This window comes from Maylandia zebra, linkage group LG4 (assembly GCF_041146795.1).
Source record: "Maylandia zebra isolate NMK-2024a linkage group LG4, Mzebra_GT3a, whole genome shotgun sequence".
Classification (NCBI taxonomy): domain Eukaryota; kingdom Metazoa; phylum Chordata; class Actinopteri; order Cichliformes; family Cichlidae; genus Maylandia; species Maylandia zebra.
In genome coordinates, this window is record NC_135170.1 from 29,567,753 (window position 1) to 29,590,600 (window position 22,848).

The following is a 22,848-nucleotide window of genomic DNA, read 5'->3' on the forward strand; positions in this document are numbered from 1 at the left end:
GACGGTGGGTGGGATCTTTGCGGTGATAGGAAGTTGCTCGGATACAGTCAAGATTGGCAGTGCTCCGTCTTCCGGTTCAATCGGCTGTGCGCAGAAGTTGCTAGTTACAGGAGCCATGATGGCGTTTGTAGTCTCCTTGAGCTAGGGCTGTGGATGATATTAAATCCACTAGCATCGCCCTAAATATAGGCCTGGTTGATTTCCAGAGCCATTGATAATAAACTGGAACATCTACTGCACACGAAAATATTATAATTTCTTATCAATATTGAATTTATAGGGGATAAAACTTACATTAAAGGGAACATGTAATCAGTACCAACCGGGTCAAGTTTTCATTTTGTTGGAGAAACGAGCGTCTTTTAATGAAGGCATTTGCTTGTTTCTGAATGCTAAGACCTTATTCTGTGGAATTAAAAACACCTTTACTTAACTTGGCACCGGACAAGGACAGCTTTCACAAAGGGACTTTTTCTTTCTTTTTTAGGAGTCAGCTCGCTAGCTGCCGAGCTTTAGCTAGCTGTGCTAGCTAAACTGAGACGGAGACGACACCACAATGATCAGATGTTTGGTTGGAGTCTTTTTCATTCGCTGACTAACTGAAAGTACAAACTTCGCAGCACTGGAAAACCAACTTGGCATTTATCTGCTTTGACGAAATATGCTGGTGATCTCAATGGAATGAATTGGCATTGAGGAGAAGTGGACGTAAGCGGCCTGGTGTGTTTATTTTTGTATTTTCCTGTCCTGATTTCGCTTAGTAAGACTTGTTTTGACATTTGGAGTTGCTACTGGTCTCCTGTGAATGAATTGCCTGGATCACCGAGGCCAAGTCGCAGAAGAGGCACCGACGCCGACGTGAGGGATGCCTGGGTCGGACCGACACCATGGGACCAAGAGGAAGCCGGAATCTAGCATCGGTGGTGTGCCACACCAGACCCAGGGCCCGACTCATACCTCTGCGGGAGACATGATGAGCAAGGACGGCAAGGTGCAGTTAAAAACTTCAATGTCCTCTTCTTCTTTAAAACGCAAACGGCATAAATCAACAAAACATAATCGGGAATCCTTGGCGGCACCTGACGATTTTACCCTCGGCGATACGGCGCCTCCTGGTGTCAACACGGTGAAGCCTCTAGTGGAGTACGACGATATTAGCTCCGACTCGGACACCTTCTCGGACCCACCGTCCTCCAGGCCTTTTGAGAGGGGGGGAAATCGACTGGAGCCCTCACCAGACTACGATAGGGATATTGGCGAAGAAGAAGGTAATAGAGAGAGCAGGGGGCACAGACACCCACGAAAAAAGTCCAAGGACACTAACAAAGTTAGAGACTCTGGAAATGGAGAACGTGGGTCCAAGAAAAAGAGCAGTAAAGATCGCGAGAAAGTGACTTCTGGAAAGGGCAAGGAGAAGGAGGCCTCGTTAGGCTCCTCATCTAAACGCCAGGTGCCGTCAGAGGGGGATTCCAAACGTGGGGAGCTGATGCTCTCCTCTCAGGCACCGCCTGCAGCCAGTGTAGGTAGCACTACTTCTTCTACATCCTCATCTCGCAGCAAGGAGAGCAGCCGCTCAGGGAAGTCTCGCAAAGACAGGCAACAGCGGAGAGAAGGCCGAGGGGAGGCCAGCCGCAGCTCCTCCCAGAGGAGCCGGACAGATAGAAGCCATCGCAAGTCCTCCAAGAGCCACAAGTCAAGCCCGAAGGGGAAGTCTTCAAGTAGGGGTAGCCCACGGAGAAAGGGCACCAGCTCTGCATTGTCGCCGAGTCCCAGAAGAGGGGCCGGTAGTGAGAGTCCACTGGGCGGTGGGTATGGACATCAGGGGGATGACAGCTACTCAAGACGGAGGGCGGCCCAGCAAAGCCCGAGTACCTATGGTGATGTGTCTCGCCGTAGCAGGCAGAGATCAGACAGCCCCTACGGCAGCAGACACAGGTCCTCCAGCTTTGAGAGGGACAGCAGCCCTTACTCTAGGAGACGTTCCACGAGCCCCTATGGTAACCGCAGGTCCTCCAGTACGAGCCCCATGTCTCGGTGAGTATATGCTGTAGGTCACCCTTTAAATCTTTTTGGGATTATGTTCGAGACATTTACTTATCAAGCCACCTTTCGTAGAGGTTTTGCATATTTCCAGAACCTTCACCTTTTATGATCCTACTTTACATGCATTTTAAGTTTGAGATTAGACAAATATGTTGAACTTGGAGAGGGCTTTTCACTCCAGCAAATTGATCTCTGCATTGAAGTTGAAATTTACCATACATAACAGACAAAAGCTTGAGAGTGAGAAAAATACAGGATGGAGATAGGCAATACCTGTAGTTGAAAACAGGGTTTGCCTTAAGCTGTCATTTCAATTCAAAAACAGAAGCTTAGGGCACTACAACCTGGCTCTGTGACCATAAGTATTTGTGTTCATAATTACATTTGAGCTATAGAGTCCATACTTGCCACTGATTTCAGAAAAAGACAGGTGTCTTTAATGAAACCCGGTACTTAGTTTTAGGAGGGCCTCACATTCTTTTATAGAGAAGGTAACAGATTTTTATTTGATGTGTAATATCATTTTCAAAATTTCACCATTATGTAGCAATGAAATGTTTTTGAAACTAAATAATGTTCTTAATTAATTAGCCCAGTATATTGCTTTAGACAACAAGAATAGATCCAGTTGGCCATGAAAGCGTCAGTAGTTTTAGTTTTACTTGTCCCACATGGTTTTGATTTCATTATAATATGATCTAGAGATCTTATTTAGCCATGGATCAGCAGTCTGTCTCAGTTATATCATGCATTTCATTTGCCTCTAATTCTCTGTCTTAATCTATAAATGATCTTAAAAATGTGCTTTTTATTTTAGACGCTCGGGCCGCTCCAGGAGTCGCTCCCCTCTGCACTACTCTTCTTCTCACCGCTCCTCCTCTCGTTCCCGCGGTAAGAGGCACACCTCCTCTGCTGGAACAGGGAGCATTTCCCACAGTAACCGGCCAGCTAGCCGCTCCCCTCCTTCGTCACGTCTGCCCCTCAATTCCAGCTTAGGTGCAGAGTTGAGTCGCAGGAAGAAGGAACGCCTGGCTGCTGAGGCGGCTGCTCGTGCTAGTGGTGGCGCCTCTCCACTTCCGACAGCTCAAAAACCGTCAAGCTCCTCATCCTCACGGCCTGCTAAAGCTGAAGCTCTACAGCCAGAAAAAGGTGCAACAGCAGTAGCAGCATCAGAACCTCAGCCGCCACCAACCCAGCAGTTATCCCATGATGTTCCCAATGCTGATGAGCCGATGACTGCAACTCTAACATCCTCTTCAAACAACTCTCCTGCACCGCCGCCACCTCCTCCACAGCCCTCTTCTCCAGCGCCACCCAATCCAGCTACACAGGTTCCACCACCACCTCAGGCAGAAACAAACATTCAGCCTCCTACACCCTCAACCGTATCACAAACTAAATCGCCAGCAACAGTTCCTGCTCGCAGCCCTGTCCGCCAGACCCCACTCCACAAGACTTCGACTCTTCCTCCCCTGCCTCTACCACCTGCACTGCTGGGAAATGCTCAGGACAGGTGAGGAATCCCTCAACAGGCACACTGATCTAGTGCCTGTTGTGTTATGTCAAGCTTAGTGCCTATTAATCTGTTGTATGAGTTTACAGCTGTTATTCTTGGACTTGTACTGTCATTTGTCAGTGATTTGTATGTACATCGGGATGTCTTGAACACACCATTCAAGACATCCCATTTTGTTTTTCATGAGTCATTTTAACAAAAATTAAGTAATTTCAAAACATAACTTGATATGTAAACATTTTATGAATAAATGCTATGTTTGCACTTTGGTGTTTTAAATATGTCAGTTACCATCCTACAAAAAACAAAAATGGCGCACTGTTAGATGAAAGTGAATTTAAATTTTCCTCTTTTAAATCGTGGTATGTACACTTTATTGTAACTAGTTTTAATCTGAATGTGTGTGTTAGTTGTTACATCGACATGAAAACGGTGCATAAAATGTGTTCCTGGTTTTGTCTTAAACTTTTTTTTTTTTTTAAATCTTGCTCTATTAGCCCAAAGAAATCCACTCCTCCCCAGAGGCCATCAAGAAAGGACAAAGAAGGTCGCAACCGCCCTTCTATTATTGATCTGCCTTTACCGCCCACCTTGCTTGGAGGGGACTCTTCACCCCCACAGTTACCTGTCCGCCAGCCTCCTCTCTTACCCCAGACAGCCCTTAAGAAGAGACCAAAGTCAGCATTCACTTTTATACTCACCCACTTAAAGTTTTCCTTTCATTAATCACACATGATGTCTTAGCTGCTTTTCTTGTTTGTGCTTTCCAGGATTTGTTGCCCGCGATATGGTGAGCGCAAACATACCCAAAGTGACTGGGGCAAACGGTGTGTAGATAAATTTGATATAATTGGCATCATAGGGGAAGGCACCTATGGCCAAGTGTACAAGGCCAAGGACAAAGACACTGGTAAGTGAAATCCATTTACTACTATGTTTTCCTTAAAAAAATAAAACCCAAATAAGATAAAAAAAAAAAATAAAAAGAGTGGCTCTCTAAAATGTGTTCTCCAAATATGCTAGGTGAACTGGTGGCTTTGAAGAAAGTGCGTTTGGACAATGAAAAAGAGGGCTTCCCCATCACAGCCATCAGAGAGATTAAGATCTTGCGGCAGCTCAAACACCGTAGTGTTGTCAACATGAAGGAAATTGTCACTGACAAGCAAGATGCACTTGACTTTAAAAAGGATAAAGGTAAGGGGGGCAAAAAAAAAAACTTGCCGTTTTCTTTTATGTGGGATATAAGTAGGTAAGAAGTGATGATAAGTTAGGGCTGCTCGATTATGGCAAAAATGATAATCACGATTATTTTCACTGAAATTGAGATCTCGATTATTTGACGATATTTATTTAACAATAACAATGTATTGAACAATGACTTTAAAGATTGTCATAAAATATTATAAAATAGTGTGCAAATACTGATAACAGTGCAGATGTTTGCAATATAAAAAATAAATGAAAAATGTAAACATCTATGTTTAGTGAACTTTGCAGTGTTGCTTTGTGGTGCAGCTATGACACCGTAGCAAAGTTTACACACTATGTCTACTTGATCCACGTCTGACTCCGCGAACCAATAATGCTTCCACACCACTGAAGTTTTGTTTAACCTCTCTTTTCAACCAACGGCAGTCACTCTCCTCTCCAAATAACTTCTGCTTAGCTTTCCGAGCTTCCCTCGGGTCCTCTTAATCAGCGGTCCCCAACCCCTGGGCCTCGGACCGGTACCGGGCCGCGAGAGTTGAGGCTCAGGTGTGAAATGTATAGTTTTCAGGGTTTTTATCGGTTTTCAGCGTTATTTTGTTATCGTTTTTATCGTTTACTCGGTTTTCCTGGGTCTTTTCACTTGTGTTATGAATAAATCTTCTTTTTTTTCGGTACCGGTACTAGTTTTATTTTGTTGTATTTATCCGCGACACCTTAAAGGCCGGTCAGTGAAAATATTGTTGGGCGCAAACCGGTCCGTGGCGCAAAAATAGTTGGGGACCGCTGCTCTTAATTGTTGTGACACGTGTTCGAAACGCAGAGAGGTGCGCTAGATTTGCCACACGAAGCAGCGCGAGAGTAAAGCACGAAGGAGGGGCTAATAATCGGCTCAGTCATTTTTAATGATCGTTGAAAGCCCAGATCGTAATCGTGATTAAAATTCGATTAATTGAGCAGCCCTATGATAAGTTAGGGGGGGAGTGTTTGTTTTAAATGCAAGGGGAAAACTTTGCAGGTGGGAGAAGGCATCCCCTTAAAAAGAAATTCTCCAATGGAACTTGTTTTTAGTTTAATTAATTAAATGATGTCACAGAGATGGCAGTAATCACTTGTATTGTATAGCTAAACGTATTTATTAATGAGTTTAGCGATACATTTTTGCTTATCTAGAATTACACTGCGTTTTTATCATTCATCTGGTCGAGGTAGGTATATGCACGATTTTCACTGCTTGAATTGAGTATGTCATTCAATGTATGAGAACCTACAGACAGCTTAAGTTTGCTGTAGTCATCCTTGCAAATGGTAGTGCGAGAAAAGTGGTTTTATGATTACTGGTGCACGATGCCTTTAGTTTTAGTAAACTGGTTGTAAACTAGTTGAGCGCAGTTTAACCAAGAGTATAAATAGTTATAGGGCTGTGCTGGTGTCACATCTTTCTTGAACATTGAACAACTGAACCCCTAGAAGCCATTTAAACGGTGTGTAGATTCCACCTAATTGGTAGACTACAGGCATATGCCAGGAAAGTAATGGTGGGTACACTATATGAAACCGGATGTGCAGCACTTCTGTTTGTCACTGAAATATGTTTTAGCAGCTGTGACAGCACTGACGGAGTCAGACCTGAAACTGCAACATGTCTGAAAACGTGCATACACATACCTTGACCAGCAGATAATGACACACAAAATGAGAGCAGAAAATTATAAGAAAAGGTGACACTCATAGAATACACTGTCTTTTTTTTTTTTTTTATACAAAAGCAGATTATTTAGTGTTGTTTCTATGACAAGTTATATATTTATGGTTGCGTTTGGGTTCTCTCTTGGTTCTCTACCTTCACTTAGTGGGGCTAGGTTAATTGGTGTGAATGTGAGTGTGAATTATTGTCTGTCTCTGGCTGTGTTGGCCCTGCGACCGGCTGGGGACCTATCCAGGGTGTACACAGCCTCTCTGCAACACTGAATTGTATAAGTGGAAGAGAAACTGCTACTATTGTGGAAATAAAGTGTTCGTGACATTTGAAATTGTTAGCATAAAACATAATTTAAAGCAAAAGAAATAAAAACTGAAAAACTAGAACTGATATAATGACCACATCTGGTTGCGTTCTCTGTAGTCACTGTTAACTTGAACAGTTCTTTAATGTTTCAATCCAGAGAGAAGTGTGCTGCTAGAGTTTTCTGGGCTGTATGAATGTTAAATAGCTGGCAATGCAGTTGCGCACATTTCAGTTCAGTAACTTCACTTTTAAAGAAGCATGGTTAAATTTACCTGAATACCTATTAACCATTTAACACATGTCCACTTATGTGAACCCACAGACATATGTGTGTGCATGTATTTTTGTTTAAGACATCTGAATACATCTTTGTATTTTTAGGAGCTTTTTACCTGGTGTTTGAGTACATGGACCATGATCTGATGGGCCTGCTGGAGTCAGGCCTGGTCCAGTTCTCCCATGAGCACATCCGCAGCTTCATGCGTCAGCTGATGGAGGGCCTGGACTACTGCCACAAAAATAACTTCCTGCACAGAGACATCAAATGCTCCAACATACTGCTAAATAACAAGTGAGTAAAGTATTGTTGTTTACTGTGTGCAGACAATTGCAGTAAAATGCAGCAGCAGCTAGGCTGTTCCTAGTCACAGGTTTTTCAGTACTAACAGTGACATGTGAATTTTAAGTTTTATCTACTTTTTTTTCTTATTCACCCATGTAAACAAACACTAAGAAATGTAATCTTCACACCTTTAAATGTATCCGCATTCCTTAAATACTATCAAACGATTGCTATAATTTGTCAGGCAGAAAGGGTTCAAAAGTGTGTCTGCAGGAAAGCTAATTACAAAGTAACAAAATTAATTGGATGCTTCAGATAACCTTAGTGGAGTACAGCAACTTCCCACAGATGGTTGCTTAGTACAGTTGAACATCCAATGTACAACCAAGGTGCATGAAAAAACTGAGCTTAAATGAGCTATCAAGAATTAAGAAAATGTGTGTTTTTCTGGGAAGTGGAGGATTTAAAAACCACAGTGCATGAAGTTATTGCCCTGCTACTGAACAGCTGACTTCAAATAGACATTAGAAGTGGATCATTTGCACCTGAGCGCTGCCAAATTTGACCAATAATATTTGTTGTTTCTTTAAGAGCAGTGTGTATTTTACAGTATCAGTTGACTTTTACAGTGAAGACACTTTGAGTTGTGTTTTAGGATTAGATGCACTAAGATTCAGTAGTTGGCAATGCTTTTTTTGTTATTGTTTTTTTTTTTTTTTTAATGTTATCTGTGCTTGTTTGTGCAGAGGTCAGATCAAACTGGCTGACTTTGGTTTGGCTCGTCTTTACAACTCAGAGGAAAGGTAAGAGGCGACGGTTGTATATACCTGATCTGCTTAATTCCATTTAGTGATTATAGACATTATAGTGTTTAAGTTGCTGAATGAAAGCAGTTTATTTTATTATTTCTTTTTAATTTACAATGTCTGTCCACAAGATGGGGCTGTGTCTCAGAAATAATACAGTTACTTGGAGCTAAAATGATTCTGATTTGTCACTGGGGGACATGTATGACTGCTGACTCCCATCTCATCTCTCTTTTCTTGCTCCTAGCCGGCCATACACTAATAAAGTAATCACACTATGGTATCGTCCCCCTGAGCTTCTGCTGGGAGAGGAGAGATATTCTCCAGCCATTGATGTTTGGAGTTGTGGGTGAGTACAAAACGGTTATCTTAGTACTTCTGTCTGTCAAATCACGTGGTCTTCAAGTGTATGATTTATTGTCAGATGAATAATTGGGGAACAACAGATTATACTGTTGTTTTTATGTAGATTAAGACATTTTTTTGGGGGGGGGGGGAAGAAGAGTCTCAGCCTTTACTTCAGGTTAGTCACATAACACCCCTGAGTTGCCTAGGGTGCATAATTGCAGGTTAAAGCTTCCCACCCATCAGGGTTCACTGTACCAAAATAGTCCTATTTTCCCATTCACCTCGGGTCAACCCACAAACTACTCTAAAGTGGCATATTTGTGCTAGACTTGTGTTTTCCTTGCTTTGTCCTTCATCACAAGTCATTTTCACTCAATTTCTTCAAAAATGGTTTATGCAGATCATTTGGACAGCTGCTGTAGTCTTTTTTTTTTTTTTAATTGTTATTATATTACAGCAGTGTCTAATCTCACACATTTTACCTGTCTGTTGTCTGGTAGTTAACTTTTTTCGTAATGGTTGTTGGTAGATGTATTTAAGTATTTATTTCTGCAGTGTAAGCAGATGTGTTGGGAACATTTTGATAAAGTCTTTACAATGTACTATTTACGTTTGGTGACTAATGCGCAAATTTCTCTTTAGATATGTGTCATATTCCTAAATCTTCAATTGTTTTATAGTATTTTATGGAAATAATTTGTCTTATTTTGCAGCAAGCCCAAAGGTATTACCATATTAAATTCGAATTATCACACTTGGTTATAAACATTCACAAAACTTTCACCTTTGTCATACAACTCTTAAACAACCTTATCTACAGTCTGAGAGAGTCTTTCCTTGTGAATACTTTAGGAGCTTTACCTTGTTGGAATAAAAGGGCCTACATTCTAGGGCTGCCACAAACGATTATTTTGATAGTCGACTAGTCACCGATTATTTCTGCGATTAGTCGACTAATCAGATCACCATCCATTGGACATAAAACGTACAGCTTATTGCACCAGCAGCATCTGCTCTTATATAACTATCATTAGCTTACAGCTTTAAGTGTTTCAGGTACGTGCTAACTAAAAATAAAGACAAGATGATAGTTTATTACATTTTAATGAAATTTGCAGATTGTTTCGGTTAAGTTTAATAAACTCCTTGCTATCTAAAATATAACAGGACACCGGAGTAAATTCTCCAGCATCTCACACTTCTGATGATCAGCTGTCTGCTTGACGTTTATTCAGCTGTGTAAAAACTATAACTTTAATCTCAGCCAAACCGATTTACTCAGGAACAAATAAAACACTGAAAAAAGCCAAACAATAAAATTTTAAGTTATCTAAGTGACTCATATATCATATTTAACCTGACTAGCGAAAGACGGCGGTGGGTTAGAAAACAATTTGCCGGGAGTCCGTGTTCTCAGCGCTAGTGACCTAGCCCCCGGCTAGCTATCGAGCTAGTGGGTAACAGACGTCTCCGAAAACGTCGGAGCGCTTTTGAAAATATGTGGTGTCTTGATAAACTGAGCAGATATTTGAGGTTTACACAGCTACATTCTCGCCTGAAAACATGTTAAACGTTTATTTTGTGACCCAGAAAGAAGAATAAGAGTAATATTAAAACTAACTAGCTGCCGCCATTGTTGGAAACTGAGCTGGGCCGCAGCTTCTTCTTCTTCGGGGTTTAACGGCAGCTGGCATCCTTGTACATGCAGTGCTGCCATCTTCTGTTTCAGTCCGTTATTACACTCTTAAATCCTGCTACTTACTCCTGCGTCTTTTGGGATCTTACAAAGCTTCAAATGACGCGTCGACTATTAAATCAGTCGTCGACGATTTTAATAGTCGACGTAATCGTGACTAGTCGACTAATCGTGGCAGCCCTACTACATTCATAACATTTCACAGGCCTATTTGACCAAGATTTTGCCAGGCCATTACTCTTTAAGTAGTTTTTAAAAGCTGTTTTAAACTTTACATTATATACATACATTATATACATGCAATACCTTTTCTTACTTGTCGTGGCTCAGGTGTATTCTTGGAGAGCTCTTTACCAAGAAGCCCATCTTCCAGGCTAACCAGGAACTTCTGCAACTAGAGCTGATCAGGTAGACTGCCTACCACAAATAAATTTCAAGTAATAATTTCTGATTGAATTATCAAGCTTATTAATAACCCTTTCCTTTGTCTCAGCCGACTGTGTGGGAGTCCCTGTCCGGCCGTTTGGCCTGATGTCATTAAACTTCCATTGTTCAACACAATGAAACCCAAGAAGCAGTACAGACGGCGACTACGGGAGGAGTTTGCACAGTATGTACTCAAACTACGCTTACCTAAGACAGCTGTGATCAACTCTGTCTGGTTCTAGAGGAGTAATATTTTTTCTCCTCAACATAGTTTACCTACTCCTGCCCTGGACTTACTGGACCGAATGCTGACCCTTGACCCTGCACGCCGTTGCACATCGGAGCAAGCGCTCTTCAGTGACTTCCTGCATGATGTTGAGCCCAACAGGATGCCACCACCAGAGTTAGTAGCTGGTTCTAGTGATGGTTGACACAATGACAGTGTTGGATTGAGCACGTGAAAAATAACACTAGGACATTATCTGTATCAGAATACAATTATTGCCTATTTAGGGCGTTTTCTTTCTTTATTTTGTTTTATTTGGTTAATAAAATGTATATTTTAAATTTGTACAATTTCTTTTTTCTTTTTTAGCCTTCCTCATCATCAAGACTGTCACGAGTTGTGGAGCAAGAAGAGAAGACGTGCACGTCAGAGCGGGGTCGTCGAGGATGTGCCTGTGCCCAAAGTGCCCCGTAAAGATGTGACAGGGACCTCCAGCGGAGACAACCCTCGTCCCCCAAACAGCCCCACTGGAGCTCCACCTCCTCCAGGGAAACCACCCTCCACAACCAACATAGAGAGTGAGTTGTCAGGTAACAGATACTAAGTATTTAACCAGGAACACATTTTTTTGTTTTTTCAAAAAAGTTTCCGTATTGTGAAAAAAAATATATATATATAAGAATTTATTTATTTAATTTTAAATGTATTTGATTGTTGTGTCTTTATTAGACTGACACTGAATTCTAGTCGCATGCATGTGTGTGTTTAGGCCTGGCATCGGCTGCAGAGCAGTTGAATCAGACAGAGCTGGCAGTGCTGCTAAACCTTCTCCAGGGACAGGCAGACGGCTTGCCCCAGGTTGCTCAGCTCCTCAACCTCCCCAATCCAGAGACTCTCAGCCAGTTGTTGTCTGCTGTTAGTGAGTCCTCTGACCACCAGGGGGCACCAGAGGACCAGACCCAGGCAGCTTCCAGGTCTCAGCCCCCAGAGCCGCCTCCTGAACCCCAAGAGATCTCACCGACATCTGGAGATCCGCCACTCAGCCAGGAAGACCAGGCCAAGCTACTGGCTCTCCTTTTGGGCCAAATTATAAAGCCACAAACCGAGGAGCAAGGCGATGAAAGTAATGGCGTTCAGTCAGAGGAGGCACTAACGCGCGGTTCGTCCGCTTCTACTACTGATTGCAAGGGCAAGTCTGGGTTTAGCCTATAGAGTGTGAAACAGAAAAGGTACCAGGGTCAGTTGGAAATCATAAGAGTGGAAAGAGCCAGGCAAGGAACAAACAGAAGCTGACTATATACTGTATCAAATTACTTTGATTTTAGGATACTTAATAAAATTTGCAAATAGGGCTATTAGACCGATATTACACCCACCCCTTCTTTTATTCATGACATACGAGTGACACACATTCAACATCTTCCCCTATAAACACCTGTACTATTAAAAAAAGTGCAAAAGAAAACCCTGGCAAATTGTCTTTTCAGCGTTTGCTGTCCTGTGACCCTGATAACCAGGTAAAGGTTTGTTGCACACGGATATCACTGGTTCATCACTGGTGTACTCAATAAACCAGAAGAAAGTACAGTGTTATTCATTTGAGTAAAAAGGCTCACACTGTGATGTTCCTTCAATTTTCCCTCTTTCTTGTTTCTTTATCACAGTCTTTGTTTCTCTCTGTCCCATTTCCACATGTGTTTTTTCTTCCTCACTTCATTTTCATTATAAAGCAGGTGTCATGGATTCTTCACAGAGAGCGATGTTGCTTTAAACAGTCTGTAATGTCAGCCTTTTTATGAAGAAAGTCTAATAAATTATCAAGTGAAAATAAATGTTTTGAATCTTTAGATGTCACCTGCATGTGTTTCTTTTAACCTTGGTTTTTGTCACTTTTTTTTTGGTAACTGTTCACTCTGGGTCACGTTTTTCTTAAAATGTGATTAGGAATTGGAATAACACTGATTATGCTGCTGACACTGAATGGTGAACCTTTAAAAGCATTTGAAAACCTTACATCACTGGTCCACCTTGCACTGCAGTAGATTCGAAAGAATAGACAGTGCTGCTTTAGTAGTGTTACCCGCCCTTTGAAAGTACTTGAAATTCTCCTGCTTAATTCACCTTTTCTGTTCATCCAACTGCACATGCCCCTTGTATTGTTTTCCCACTTAGTTCCCACATTTTTTTTCTGTGATTTGGGGGGGGGGGGGGTGTTTGGAAGTGTGGGCCTGCATCTGCTGTGCAAGTGTTAATCTGTTAGTGGGTAGTGCATTCAAAGACATTAACGTTTCTCTGTTTAATAAACATCTAAATGGTAATGACTAGTTATTTAAAAATAGAAAAAAACACTTATTTTATTTTTACCTACCTATAACCATTCACTTGAATCGGTAAATGGTCATGTGTTTCATGTGCCAGATGTAAAAAACATTTTTTTGTCTAATTGTTTTTAGTGATATTGTATAGCATCTACACTAGGTTCACAAAGTTATTTGATTCCAAAAACACAGACTGTTGTAAGATTGCTCCTACCACTGCAGCATGGTTCCCTATTTGTAGTAAGTTAGTGTGCTGATTTGCTTAAAGTGCTCTGCCCTCCCTCTTGTGGTAAAGGTAGGAATGTCAACGTTGTGTAACTCCATGATAGGCTTATTTGAAATGCAGTACTACTGTCTTTAAATGCAGGTTGGGAGTATAAGAGGAAAAAGAAAGCTTATTAGTGGGTGTGTAGCTAGTATGTAGGTTTAACTTAATTATGCCTTATAAGATTATGTCTAATGTGCTGTGTTCTGTTCTGTTCTGTTCTGTTTGGACCCTTCAGATGGTGCAGTGACAAAAAGAAAAAAGCTTGGGGCCAACCAGGGGCCTTCAACTGTTGAGCAACGTCCACCCTCTCCACCAGGTCCACCTCCATCAACTGTTGGAAACTCCCAGCAGGCTGCGCCAGAAACGCAACCCAGCCAGGACATCAGCCCTGCTGTAGCAGCTGCCTTGCTCCAGCTCATCTCTCAGCAGGACTCGGAGTGTGGTGCCTCACAGCGCAGCAACGATCCTTCTCCTACTGTGGACGCTCTTGCCCACAGACAGTGCCCTCCACCATGGGTTGCAAGCTCTCCACCTAAACCTTCAGCTGCAGCTGAATCCCCAGCAGGACTAGCGACTGCTGCTCCTACCACTGCAGCACAGTTTCCCAAAGACCAGGACCTCCGCTTTTCCCATGGAGCTGCCCGCTGACCCTCAGTTCCCCGTCGAGATCAAGCTGGGTACCGTGGGACTGGTCCAGCAATCCTGGCCTATAAGGAAATACAGAGGGACACCTACAGAGTATGACTCACTGGACCCTGTGCAGGTAGTGAAAGTTGGATCAAAGATTTTGATAATGAATGCCTGAATGAAAGAGATCTGGAGTATTTTTAGAAGTGGTCATGAATATCTCTGCCTGCAGAATGAGCTGTCATGTGGTGTTATGGTGGGAGTATCTCAGCAGGTTAGTCTGACTTTCAGCGGTTATGCATACTCTCCATCTGCAAACCCGTTCTCTCTCCTCTACACTGAAGGGTCTGGTGTCGAATGAAGTGTAGCTTCCAAATTGAGTGTTACACCGCTGACAAGCAACTTTGAAAACAACTATAATATCTTTTTTTGCCCTAGAACAAATGATTGTCATGTGCACAGCAGTGCCCCCTTCTAACAGGATTACCAGTGTTTTGGAGAATGAAGTAATTATCCTCCACCCTGACAGTCTGATAGACTTTTTGAAGTTAGTTGTTACATAAGGGTACATTTGAGGAAATGACCTCAGAAGATGTGACTTTTTCTGTTCATATTCGAGCTCCCCTGTTCTCAGCTTTGTGCCTCCACTCTGACCCCGGCGACCCTTGAATGATCTTGGCCTAGTGTGAAAATGTGGGCTAAGTTTCGGCTTTGAATGGCACCGGTGTACAGGTTACTTGGATGACGCACTCTGTCATCACCTAAAACTAACTCTGCTCACTTTAAGGTATCGCTTCTTTACATACAGCAGATCTTTGTGTTGTAACAAGCCTGTAGTGCTCATGTTCCTGTCTCAAACATGGAATAAACTGCATTTTGATGAACTGCTCCATAATGCACATACTCTTCTGCTAAATGAATGCAAAGCTAGAAACATACAGAAACACATTTTTCCCGATTCTCCTAGTAGGCTTTGAAAGCCTCCTTGCATACGTCTGCTCCTCACCTACCTGCCAACAAAAGCTTTTTTTGTTTTTCCTCTCATTTTTTTGTGTAGTTATTTTTTTACATAAAGAAAATGATAACATGCCTAAAAAATGGTCTATTGTTTTGTTTCCATTTTTTGCTTTGGAAAAAGAAAGGAAAGAAAAATGGTTTCATGTGTCTGTAAAAAGAAACATTTTGTAATGTGTTTTTTTTTCCTTGGTTCAGTTTATTAAAGGAAGTTATGCGACCGGATGAACTGTCTGTTCTGCCGTTTCTGGATGTTTCTGTGTAAAGCGGCCACTAGATGGTAGGCACCAACGCAAACTACCACTCAGTTTACAGGAAGTCCACACAGTCAGGTTTCTCGGAAGACTGAAACTCAAGAACTGCAATGTGAAGCAAGTTGCGTACCGGGCTATAATTATTAATTATTAATCTGATCTTGTGGTAGGTAAATTCCAACCACTGTTTTGATTTTAAAAAAATGTAACTAAGGAATGATATTTATCTCACAAACCACAACTTAAAGATACAAACAAATAATTTAATAAGTAAGCAAGAAAATATGCGTAATTCCATGTAAAGGATTTACCAAACTGAGATTTTGGAGCATGTGCATTCCAGTGTGTTAGACAGGTTCACGAAAATGGCCCAAATATTTCACCCTTATTTGTAATGTGATATCTTCCTATGTTCTTTTGTCCTTTTTCCCTTTTAGCAAACATGCCATAATCTGTTCACTATCATTGCTGAAGGGAATCGGTGTTTATGTTTGGTCATAGCTCTGGTTTAGCATAGCTTGAGAATATTTTATATAAATATTTTTATAGTTTCATCATAATGAGCAAAAAAACAACCAACCAACCAAAAAAAGCGAGTAGCTATAATGCACACAAAACGTATTCGTAGTTCTCCCTATGCTGAAAGCGTATTTATGTATATTGATTCCTTCACTACTAGGGTTGATCTCTTTATGGAGATCCCGACAGGCTCATAAAATGTAGATTGGCAACGAGAGAAGTATGCAAGGTTCATGCAGACTGCCTGTGTGTTTGTGCACGTGTGAGTTTTTGCGCGTGCTGGATTGACTTCGTGCATACCCCAGACCAGTTCGTCACTTGGCAGGCTTACAGAGCCGCTCACAGAGCCGCTTACCCCTCTGGCCCACCAAGCAGCTGAGCCCTCTGGGTGAGAGATCCTTTCAGAGTGGAGGCAGTGGGAGGCTCACCTGCCCTCTAGCACAGGCCCAGTGTGAGTGAGATGAGACGGTGTTGTGTGTGCGTGCATGTTTCTGTCTGATGCCTTTGCCCACCGGGACTCCAAATAATAGTGAATGTGCCCGCAGGGAGTTTCCACAGGAGAAGTAGTGGGCAATGCCAGTGCCAAGTCACAGAGACTAGACGAATAAATCAGGACTGAGGAGTGATGAGAGGGAGGTGCATGAGGCTGTGCCATCAATCAGAAAGGCACCTTATGGGGAATGCCCATAAATGTGCCATGCTGCCAGGCTGAAGCACGTACTCGCGATGGCAGAGACAGGCGACGGTGGTGCTCAAAATGGAGCCTCCATTTTGGATGCCGGCACTTCACTGTCAGCTGCAGGGATTTTGGTGGACTTCCAGACAAGCAGTGAATTGACTGACAGTATATTTCAGTCAGTTCACGCCAAATTATATTCATGAAATGTGATTTTTTTTTTTTCTTTTTTTCTGTCACTGCTGGGCTTAATTTTCTCAGCCTTGTCTGAGCTGATTGATATATTATTTGGAATCTAGTTTATTTTAAACATAATCTGATCAATTAGACACTGTCTCCACTGTGTCAAAATTGAAACCCTTAGACAATTAGCAGCCATCACATTGAACATCTGTTTAAAGCTAAAATAACAAGAGTACTAGTAAGAATGTCGATCATTCTGAGTAAATGCAGATCAGCTGTTAGAAGTATGGAAAAAAGCAAAATGACAGTTCTTAGAGTTTATTTCCTTTTGTTGAGACTCTGAGTGAAGTGACCTGTTTTAGTTTTCAAGCTGAAACGATCTCAGTCAAAATATTCATTCGCATTTTTCTGGCTCCTGCAGGGAACATTGTAGCAATCTAAAAAAATCTTAAACGCCTGGCACCTCAATGTGTCTCAACTTGTACATTTTAATTTGGCAGCAAAATCAGGATGCAAGAAAAAGAAGAAAGTGAAGTGAGACGACAGAAGATGAGATTCACGGGCAGGCAAAGAGGGCAACTGCTGAGCAGGAGCAAAGTAAGCCATTTAAAGCTGCATTTTAATGTTTCACTTTAAGCAAACGATTAGGTCAGTCAAACTGTGAGGGATATTTCACACATTTAGATATTTTCATGTGGGCCTTTCAGAAACACAACAAAACTAACGATTCTGGACCAATTTGTAAATCAGTCATTATATCTTATATGCTGTGATATATTTCTCGATTTTATCTGGATTTATAATTATGTAAAGTATCCGAATACCCATCTATTCTACTTGCGTGCACACAGCTATGAGAACGTGCATTAATGCGGGCCTGCGTGGCATCTCGTTTGTGGAGTGTAAATCTGGGCTGCTGTCGTATCTCTGAGCCGTGCTACAGTTTGATGTCGAGTCTGCTGACTGAGGCTGTTTGATCAGTGACTATGTGTAAACTCAGTGAAGGGAGGCACAGACTCCCTCAGTTGCTCATCTAAAGCACACACTACACAAAGTGTGATTAAGAAAAAATAGTTAATATAAGACAGAAATTGCATATAAGTAGTAGTGTTTTCTTGACTGGAAATGTAAACCTAACTCCCCACCAACATATTGTCGCCGAATGGGGGAAAAAACAAAACAAAACACATTGAATTTTGAAAGCATTTCGGGTCGTGAGCAAATTGTGCTGTCTTCATCATATCCTTCTTTGTCTTCTATCAAGCAGAATTTAATGTCAGCCATTTCGTTTATGGCTACATCTTTATTTATGTGATATTTCAAAAATTGATTGACTTTATCCCAGCAGTGATATATGCTTTACTGCTGCAACAGCATGCTTTATTGATGCCATAACACCATCTCCATTTCTTCTCAGTTTATAGTTTTGTGAGAAAAGTGCTCTCTCTCTCTCTCTCTCTCTCTCTCTCTCTCTCTCTCTCTCTCTCTCTCTCTCACTCACACACACACACACACACACACACACACACACACACACACACATTATTTTTTGATTGTTGAACAGCAGTGAGGCCAACCAAAGAGGGCTTTTTTAGGAGGGCTTTTTGGATCAGCCAGATGATACAGATGTGTGATGCTTTTATATTAAGTCACTGCTGCCAGGTCATAAAATGAAAATAATCTGGAAAAATTGGGCCAAATTCTAAATGATTTGCTCTAACAATAATCAATACCCTCACAGGCAGATCATGCTGACTTTTAAAAATCTTTCCCTGACCTTATCGCAGTGAACTCCCCGTTAGCCAAAGACACTTCACCCTCTCTGCGTGACGCTGCACTTTTGCAAAAGTATTTTTCCAAGGTCTCACCATCTCATTACCAATTCTATTCAAAGCGCTTCATGAGCTAGGCAACATTATTGTCTCTCTCCATGAGTCTGTGTTGATGCTGCCTCTTTAAGGGCAGAGGGGCTGCTGGGAAAGCTGTCGGTGAGGATGGTGGAAGAGGAAAAGGAGGAGGGTGGTGGGGGTGCGAGGGGAGGGGGGTGGGTGGGTGTGGAGTTGGGGGGGACGGGCCCTGCAGGACCATTTGTGCTGAAGCTCATTTGCGCAGCGACACTTAATTGGCTACAACAATTAATTAATGTGTTGGAAAGTTGGCACAAAAAGTTCATTTAAGAGGGTTTTAATAAGCAATTAGAGGAAAAGCAGCGAACAGGGGGAATTACTGGAGAGGAAAGAGAAAAGCAGAGATGGAGCGAACGTCTGGCCAGTAGGAGCGTGCACGCCCCACTGTAGCTGTGGCTGCAGTGCTTTTGTCTCTTTCACTGACCCTTCAGTTCTGAAGAGCTGCTGAATGATTAGTCGCCATTATATCTATTTCTGAAGCCTTTAGTACTGTTCTTCAGTGGACTTGAAACCCACGATGCCCTGATATTGTATACATATCAACCCCGGTGGCCCCTACTGCCCCTCCCTTCCCTACCTCTTGTCCCAGCGCCCAGTGTAAAATATCGCATGACTAATGAGTGGAGCAGGTTGGAATCCTGGGGAAGATGTCCTTGGAAGACGAATGCATTTTCAGCAGAATAATTAACTTAATTAACAAATTCACATGCATATTCATCAGCCTATTAATGTCTGCTCCGCGCTGCTTGATGAGCAATGCAATAATAACCGTTTCATTTGCATATTTGTGTTCACACTCACACCCTTCTCCAAATAATTAAAAAAAGGACTCGGAGTGTAGGAAGCTCAAAAGACAGGCGAGTCACTGCCACACGCTGTGTCTTGCAGGCACTTTCCACCTGCAGCACACGCACAGTTGCACACGTAGGGTATATATATCTGTGGAGTGTGTGTGTTTTATCTTTGCGGCTGAATTGCTGCATGCCAGTTAAAATTGGAAGTGTGTGACAGAATCTGCCTCTCTCTGTCTGCACCTCCAGCCTCCTTCCAAAATCACCGCAACTCCTTTTCTGCTTCCTCTCTTATAGAAACTCTACTTTCCTTCCTGTTTTGTTTCCCTTTCTCTCTCTTCTTGTTATTTATTCATCCATATCAGGCTTTCCTTTAATTTATTAATTTCTTGCTTTTGAAGTTTGTGTTGTCTGCCTGTCAGTGAGTGTATGTTTTGCTCGAGAACTTGAATGCATGTGAGCGACTGTGCGAGCATCGCTGACAGCTGTGTTAATAAAGCCGAGTTTAAAAGTAAAGGAGCAGCAAACAGGGATCACAAGAGTCAAATAAGTTTGGAATGTTCATATCCTTTTAGTTTCTCGACTCGCGTTGATGTTTTAAGGGCTTATCGTGTGTGTTTTCTTTCAAACTGGATTCGTATTCTCAGTAACAAGGATGCCGCCTATGTGTGTGTGTTACTGTCAGTGGTGAAGGGTGTGAGTATCTGGGAATGACTGTGTATTTCCTGAGAGACTGTAAGCATCTCTGTCTTTCATCACTGGATGTGTATTTGTGTTTATCACTTTGGATTCAACTTGTACTGTGTGATTAATGCCCCTTGTATGTGTTTGTGAGTCCCCCTCCAATATTTCAGATGACAGTGATGTAAAAGACAAATGTGTGTGTTGCATCTAAAACATGGCTGCATGGGCATCTCTCTTTTTTGTGGGTTGGGGAGTTATTCTTAAACCAAGAAAGTGTGTGTGTGTGTGTGTGTGTGTGTGTGTGTGTGTGTGTGTGTGTGTGTGTACTGCCAGCTTGTGTGCAGACAGCAGCAGTTTGTGGAGCAAGAATTAAAAGTAGGGAGAGATGCCAAGTGAGTCTCTGGAGACAGATAGTAGGGACAGAGAGAGAAGAAAGAGGAAATAAAAACACACACACAGCAGACACACCATATACAGAGCCACCTACACAAAGAAACCTAACCTTGTGGTAGCCTATTACAAAGCTTGATTTTTTTAAATAAGAAAAGCATTTTTAAAGTGACCTGATATAAAAAATAAAAAATAATCTTTTACATTATCTTTTATCTCTGAAGTTATGTCCTTATTAAAATAAAAGAACCGAATAAATTTAAATTCAATTTTGACTAGGCATTTCATTCTAGGAATACAGTATGAAGAGCCAAAAGCTGCAGTTCATGAAATTGCCACTTGAGGCCGGCTCTAAAAGCGAGTCACTCCCCATAATGCCTGCATTTACAGCAGAAATAAACACATTTACAACCTGGTAAAAAGTAAATAAATAAATAATGGTCCCTGTAGCTATTTTGCCCCTTTGTGACCATTTATAACTGACTGACTGTTAATAATTTTAATGCTTAAAGTTATACATGATTTAGGGTGTGGCCCAATGACCGTCACACTCACTAGGCCACTGGCTGTGTCATGTTGATGGAGGTGTTTTCTTTTGGAATATTTTTAATGCAGATATCTGACCAATAATATAGTTTAAAGTTTAAAATATTACTAGAATTACTAGAATCCCACTCACTAAAACATTAGTGAGTGAAATTCTAGTATTTTAATTGGCTTTATTTTCTCTAAGACGTTCACATGTAGATGATACACCTTGCTTACCAACCAACTAACCAACCAGTGTTTATGACCCTAAAAAGAACCCCAAGAAGATGATGGAAGTTGAGGCTTCAGACTAAAAATCTAAAAGCCACTGTGTGATTTTTTTTTTTTTTTTTTTTAAGTTTTTTTTGGCTTTTTAACACAGTTTTATGACTAATTCTCATGTTAAAAACATGTAAAAGTGAACTTTGCCTCTTCCTTCTGGGAGTGAGTGTAATTACATAAACACGCATGGTCTGAGAAAAAAACCCACAAAGATAATAATCCATGTTCTGGTCTAGACTATAATCCTTTTCATTAGTTTCTTTTTAATCTAGATTTGCTTGAAAGCTTTATATATATTATCCATCTTTGTGGCTAAGGTTACCCCGGAGTCTGCTGAACTAATAATTTGTTGGCCGACATAAAACACACCAGTAATAAGGTATGAATACAATTAAGTCACCATAACGCCAAGTTCTGGTATACTCCAGAACAGAAAAAAAAACTTAGCTGGCTTTTAAAGATTATAAAAAGATATTTAAAAAAAAAAAAAAAAACCTTAATCGCTCTGACTAAGTGTTTAACCTTAACATGAACTAAAGCTTAACCTTGACACTAAAATCAAATAGATCTTTGAAGTGGTGTAAAAATGTGAAGATGCGAAAGTGTCCTCGCACCAATGGTCTGCAACTCAAAGCGGTCCTCACTAAGATAGCTAAACAAGAACATACACACAGATTGAGATAGAGCTCTCACCTTTTTGTCTCCCTGTCCACTTTCTCCCTTTCCTTGTCTCATCTCTCTCTTTCTCTCTCCCAGCCTGCTGAGGTGACACCCCGTGTGCAGTGTGACACTGAGCTGTCACCTCCTACTCCCTGCATCACACCTCTGCCCCCTGCTGGGCCAACCCCGTCATGGCACCCAGACACCCAGCCAGCCTGTCCTCCGTTGTTGGCATAAATACAGGCTGCACTGAACATCACTTTATATTCTGTCACGCAGTCAGCCCCACAGTCGAAAAATATAGGCTCTTTATTTCTTCTTTATTTCTCTTCGTCTTAAACCCCTTTTTCATAAAATAGATGAATAGGTCTATTTTTCAATTAACTTTAAGTTATCCTTACAAGATTTAAGCTAATATCAAACAGGAAAAAAACAATAAGACACTTAAAAAAAGAACTAAAATATTATAATCTCTTCTGTATCTCACCAAAAATAAGCAAAGACCAAAAGCACCAAAAAATTTTTTATTAAGCAATAATTTATCTCTTGTGGAACCATAAAAAAGGCTAAACGTCAGGTGAAAAATGTGCATTTGGCTACTGAATAAAGACTGTCATGTCCAGCAGTAATTTTCTGTTTTCCCAACATGAAATACTTTTGACATATTTTGGATTCCAGGCATGCTCGGACATAAATCTGACAACCTCGTCACTCTGTTTTTGCCTTCTGTTGTATGGGTTTGGTGCCATATTTTAGTCGCAGTTGTAATTAAAAACAAGAGGTCAAGCTGAAATGCGAGGAAGCGGCACTCAATAATTTTTCATCTTCTGGCCTTTAAGATTAATAAAATAGAAAAAAAAAACCCCTGATAATAAAATAAGTTTAAGGTCAAGCTGCTCTCAACCTGCAT

The 22,848-nt window shown here is 41.4% G+C and overlaps 1 protein-coding gene across 5 annotated transcripts; it reads left to right on the forward strand.

The window, feature by feature from the left end:
- The first annotated feature begins 59 nt into the window (after window positions 1-59).
- On the forward strand, window positions 60-17,291 carry cdk12 (cyclin dependent kinase 12). 5 transcript variants are annotated; one of them, XR_013098397.1, is made up of 15 exons: window positions 60-2,034; window positions 2,861-3,556; window positions 4,057-4,236; window positions 4,330-4,469; window positions 4,583-4,753; window positions 7,155-7,344; window positions 8,082-8,138; window positions 8,389-8,490; window positions 10,516-10,593; window positions 10,679-10,795; window positions 10,883-11,014; window positions 11,207-11,427; window positions 11,607-12,026; window positions 13,659-14,186; window positions 17,197-17,291. XR_013098397.1 is itself a non-coding variant. In XM_004552324.6 (14 exons), exons 1-14 carry the CDS (start codon window positions 866-868, stop codon window positions 14,069-14,071), a joined length of 4,086 nt encoding a protein of 1,361 aa, XP_004552381.1. In that variant the 5' UTR covers window positions 60-865; the 3' UTR covers window positions 14,072-15,289. The 5 variants fall into 5 exon arrangements, 4 of the variants coding, with proteins under 4 accessions (XP_004552381.1, XP_004552383.1, XP_004552382.1 ...); XM_004552324.6 differs by lacking the exon at window positions 17,197-17,291 and having other exon boundaries at window positions 13,659-15,289; XM_004552326.6 differs by lacking the exon at window positions 17,197-17,291 and having other exon boundaries at window positions 11,607-11,996; window positions 13,659-15,289.
- Window positions 17,292-22,848: the final 5,557 nt, after the last annotated feature.

Coding starts and splice junctions, on each gene's coding strand:
- cdk12 (XM_004552324.6), top strand. CDS start 866: ATGCCTGGGTCGGACCGACACCATGGGACCAAGAGGAAGCCGGAATCT. Junction 4,754..7,154: donor TGACTTTAAAAAGGATAAAG/GTAAGGGGGGCA, acceptor TTGTATTTTTAG/GAGCTTTTTACCTGGTGTTT. Junction 10,796..10,882: donor CTACGGGAGGAGTTTGCACA/GTATGTACTCAA, acceptor TCCTCAACATAG/TTTACCTACTCCTGCCCTGG.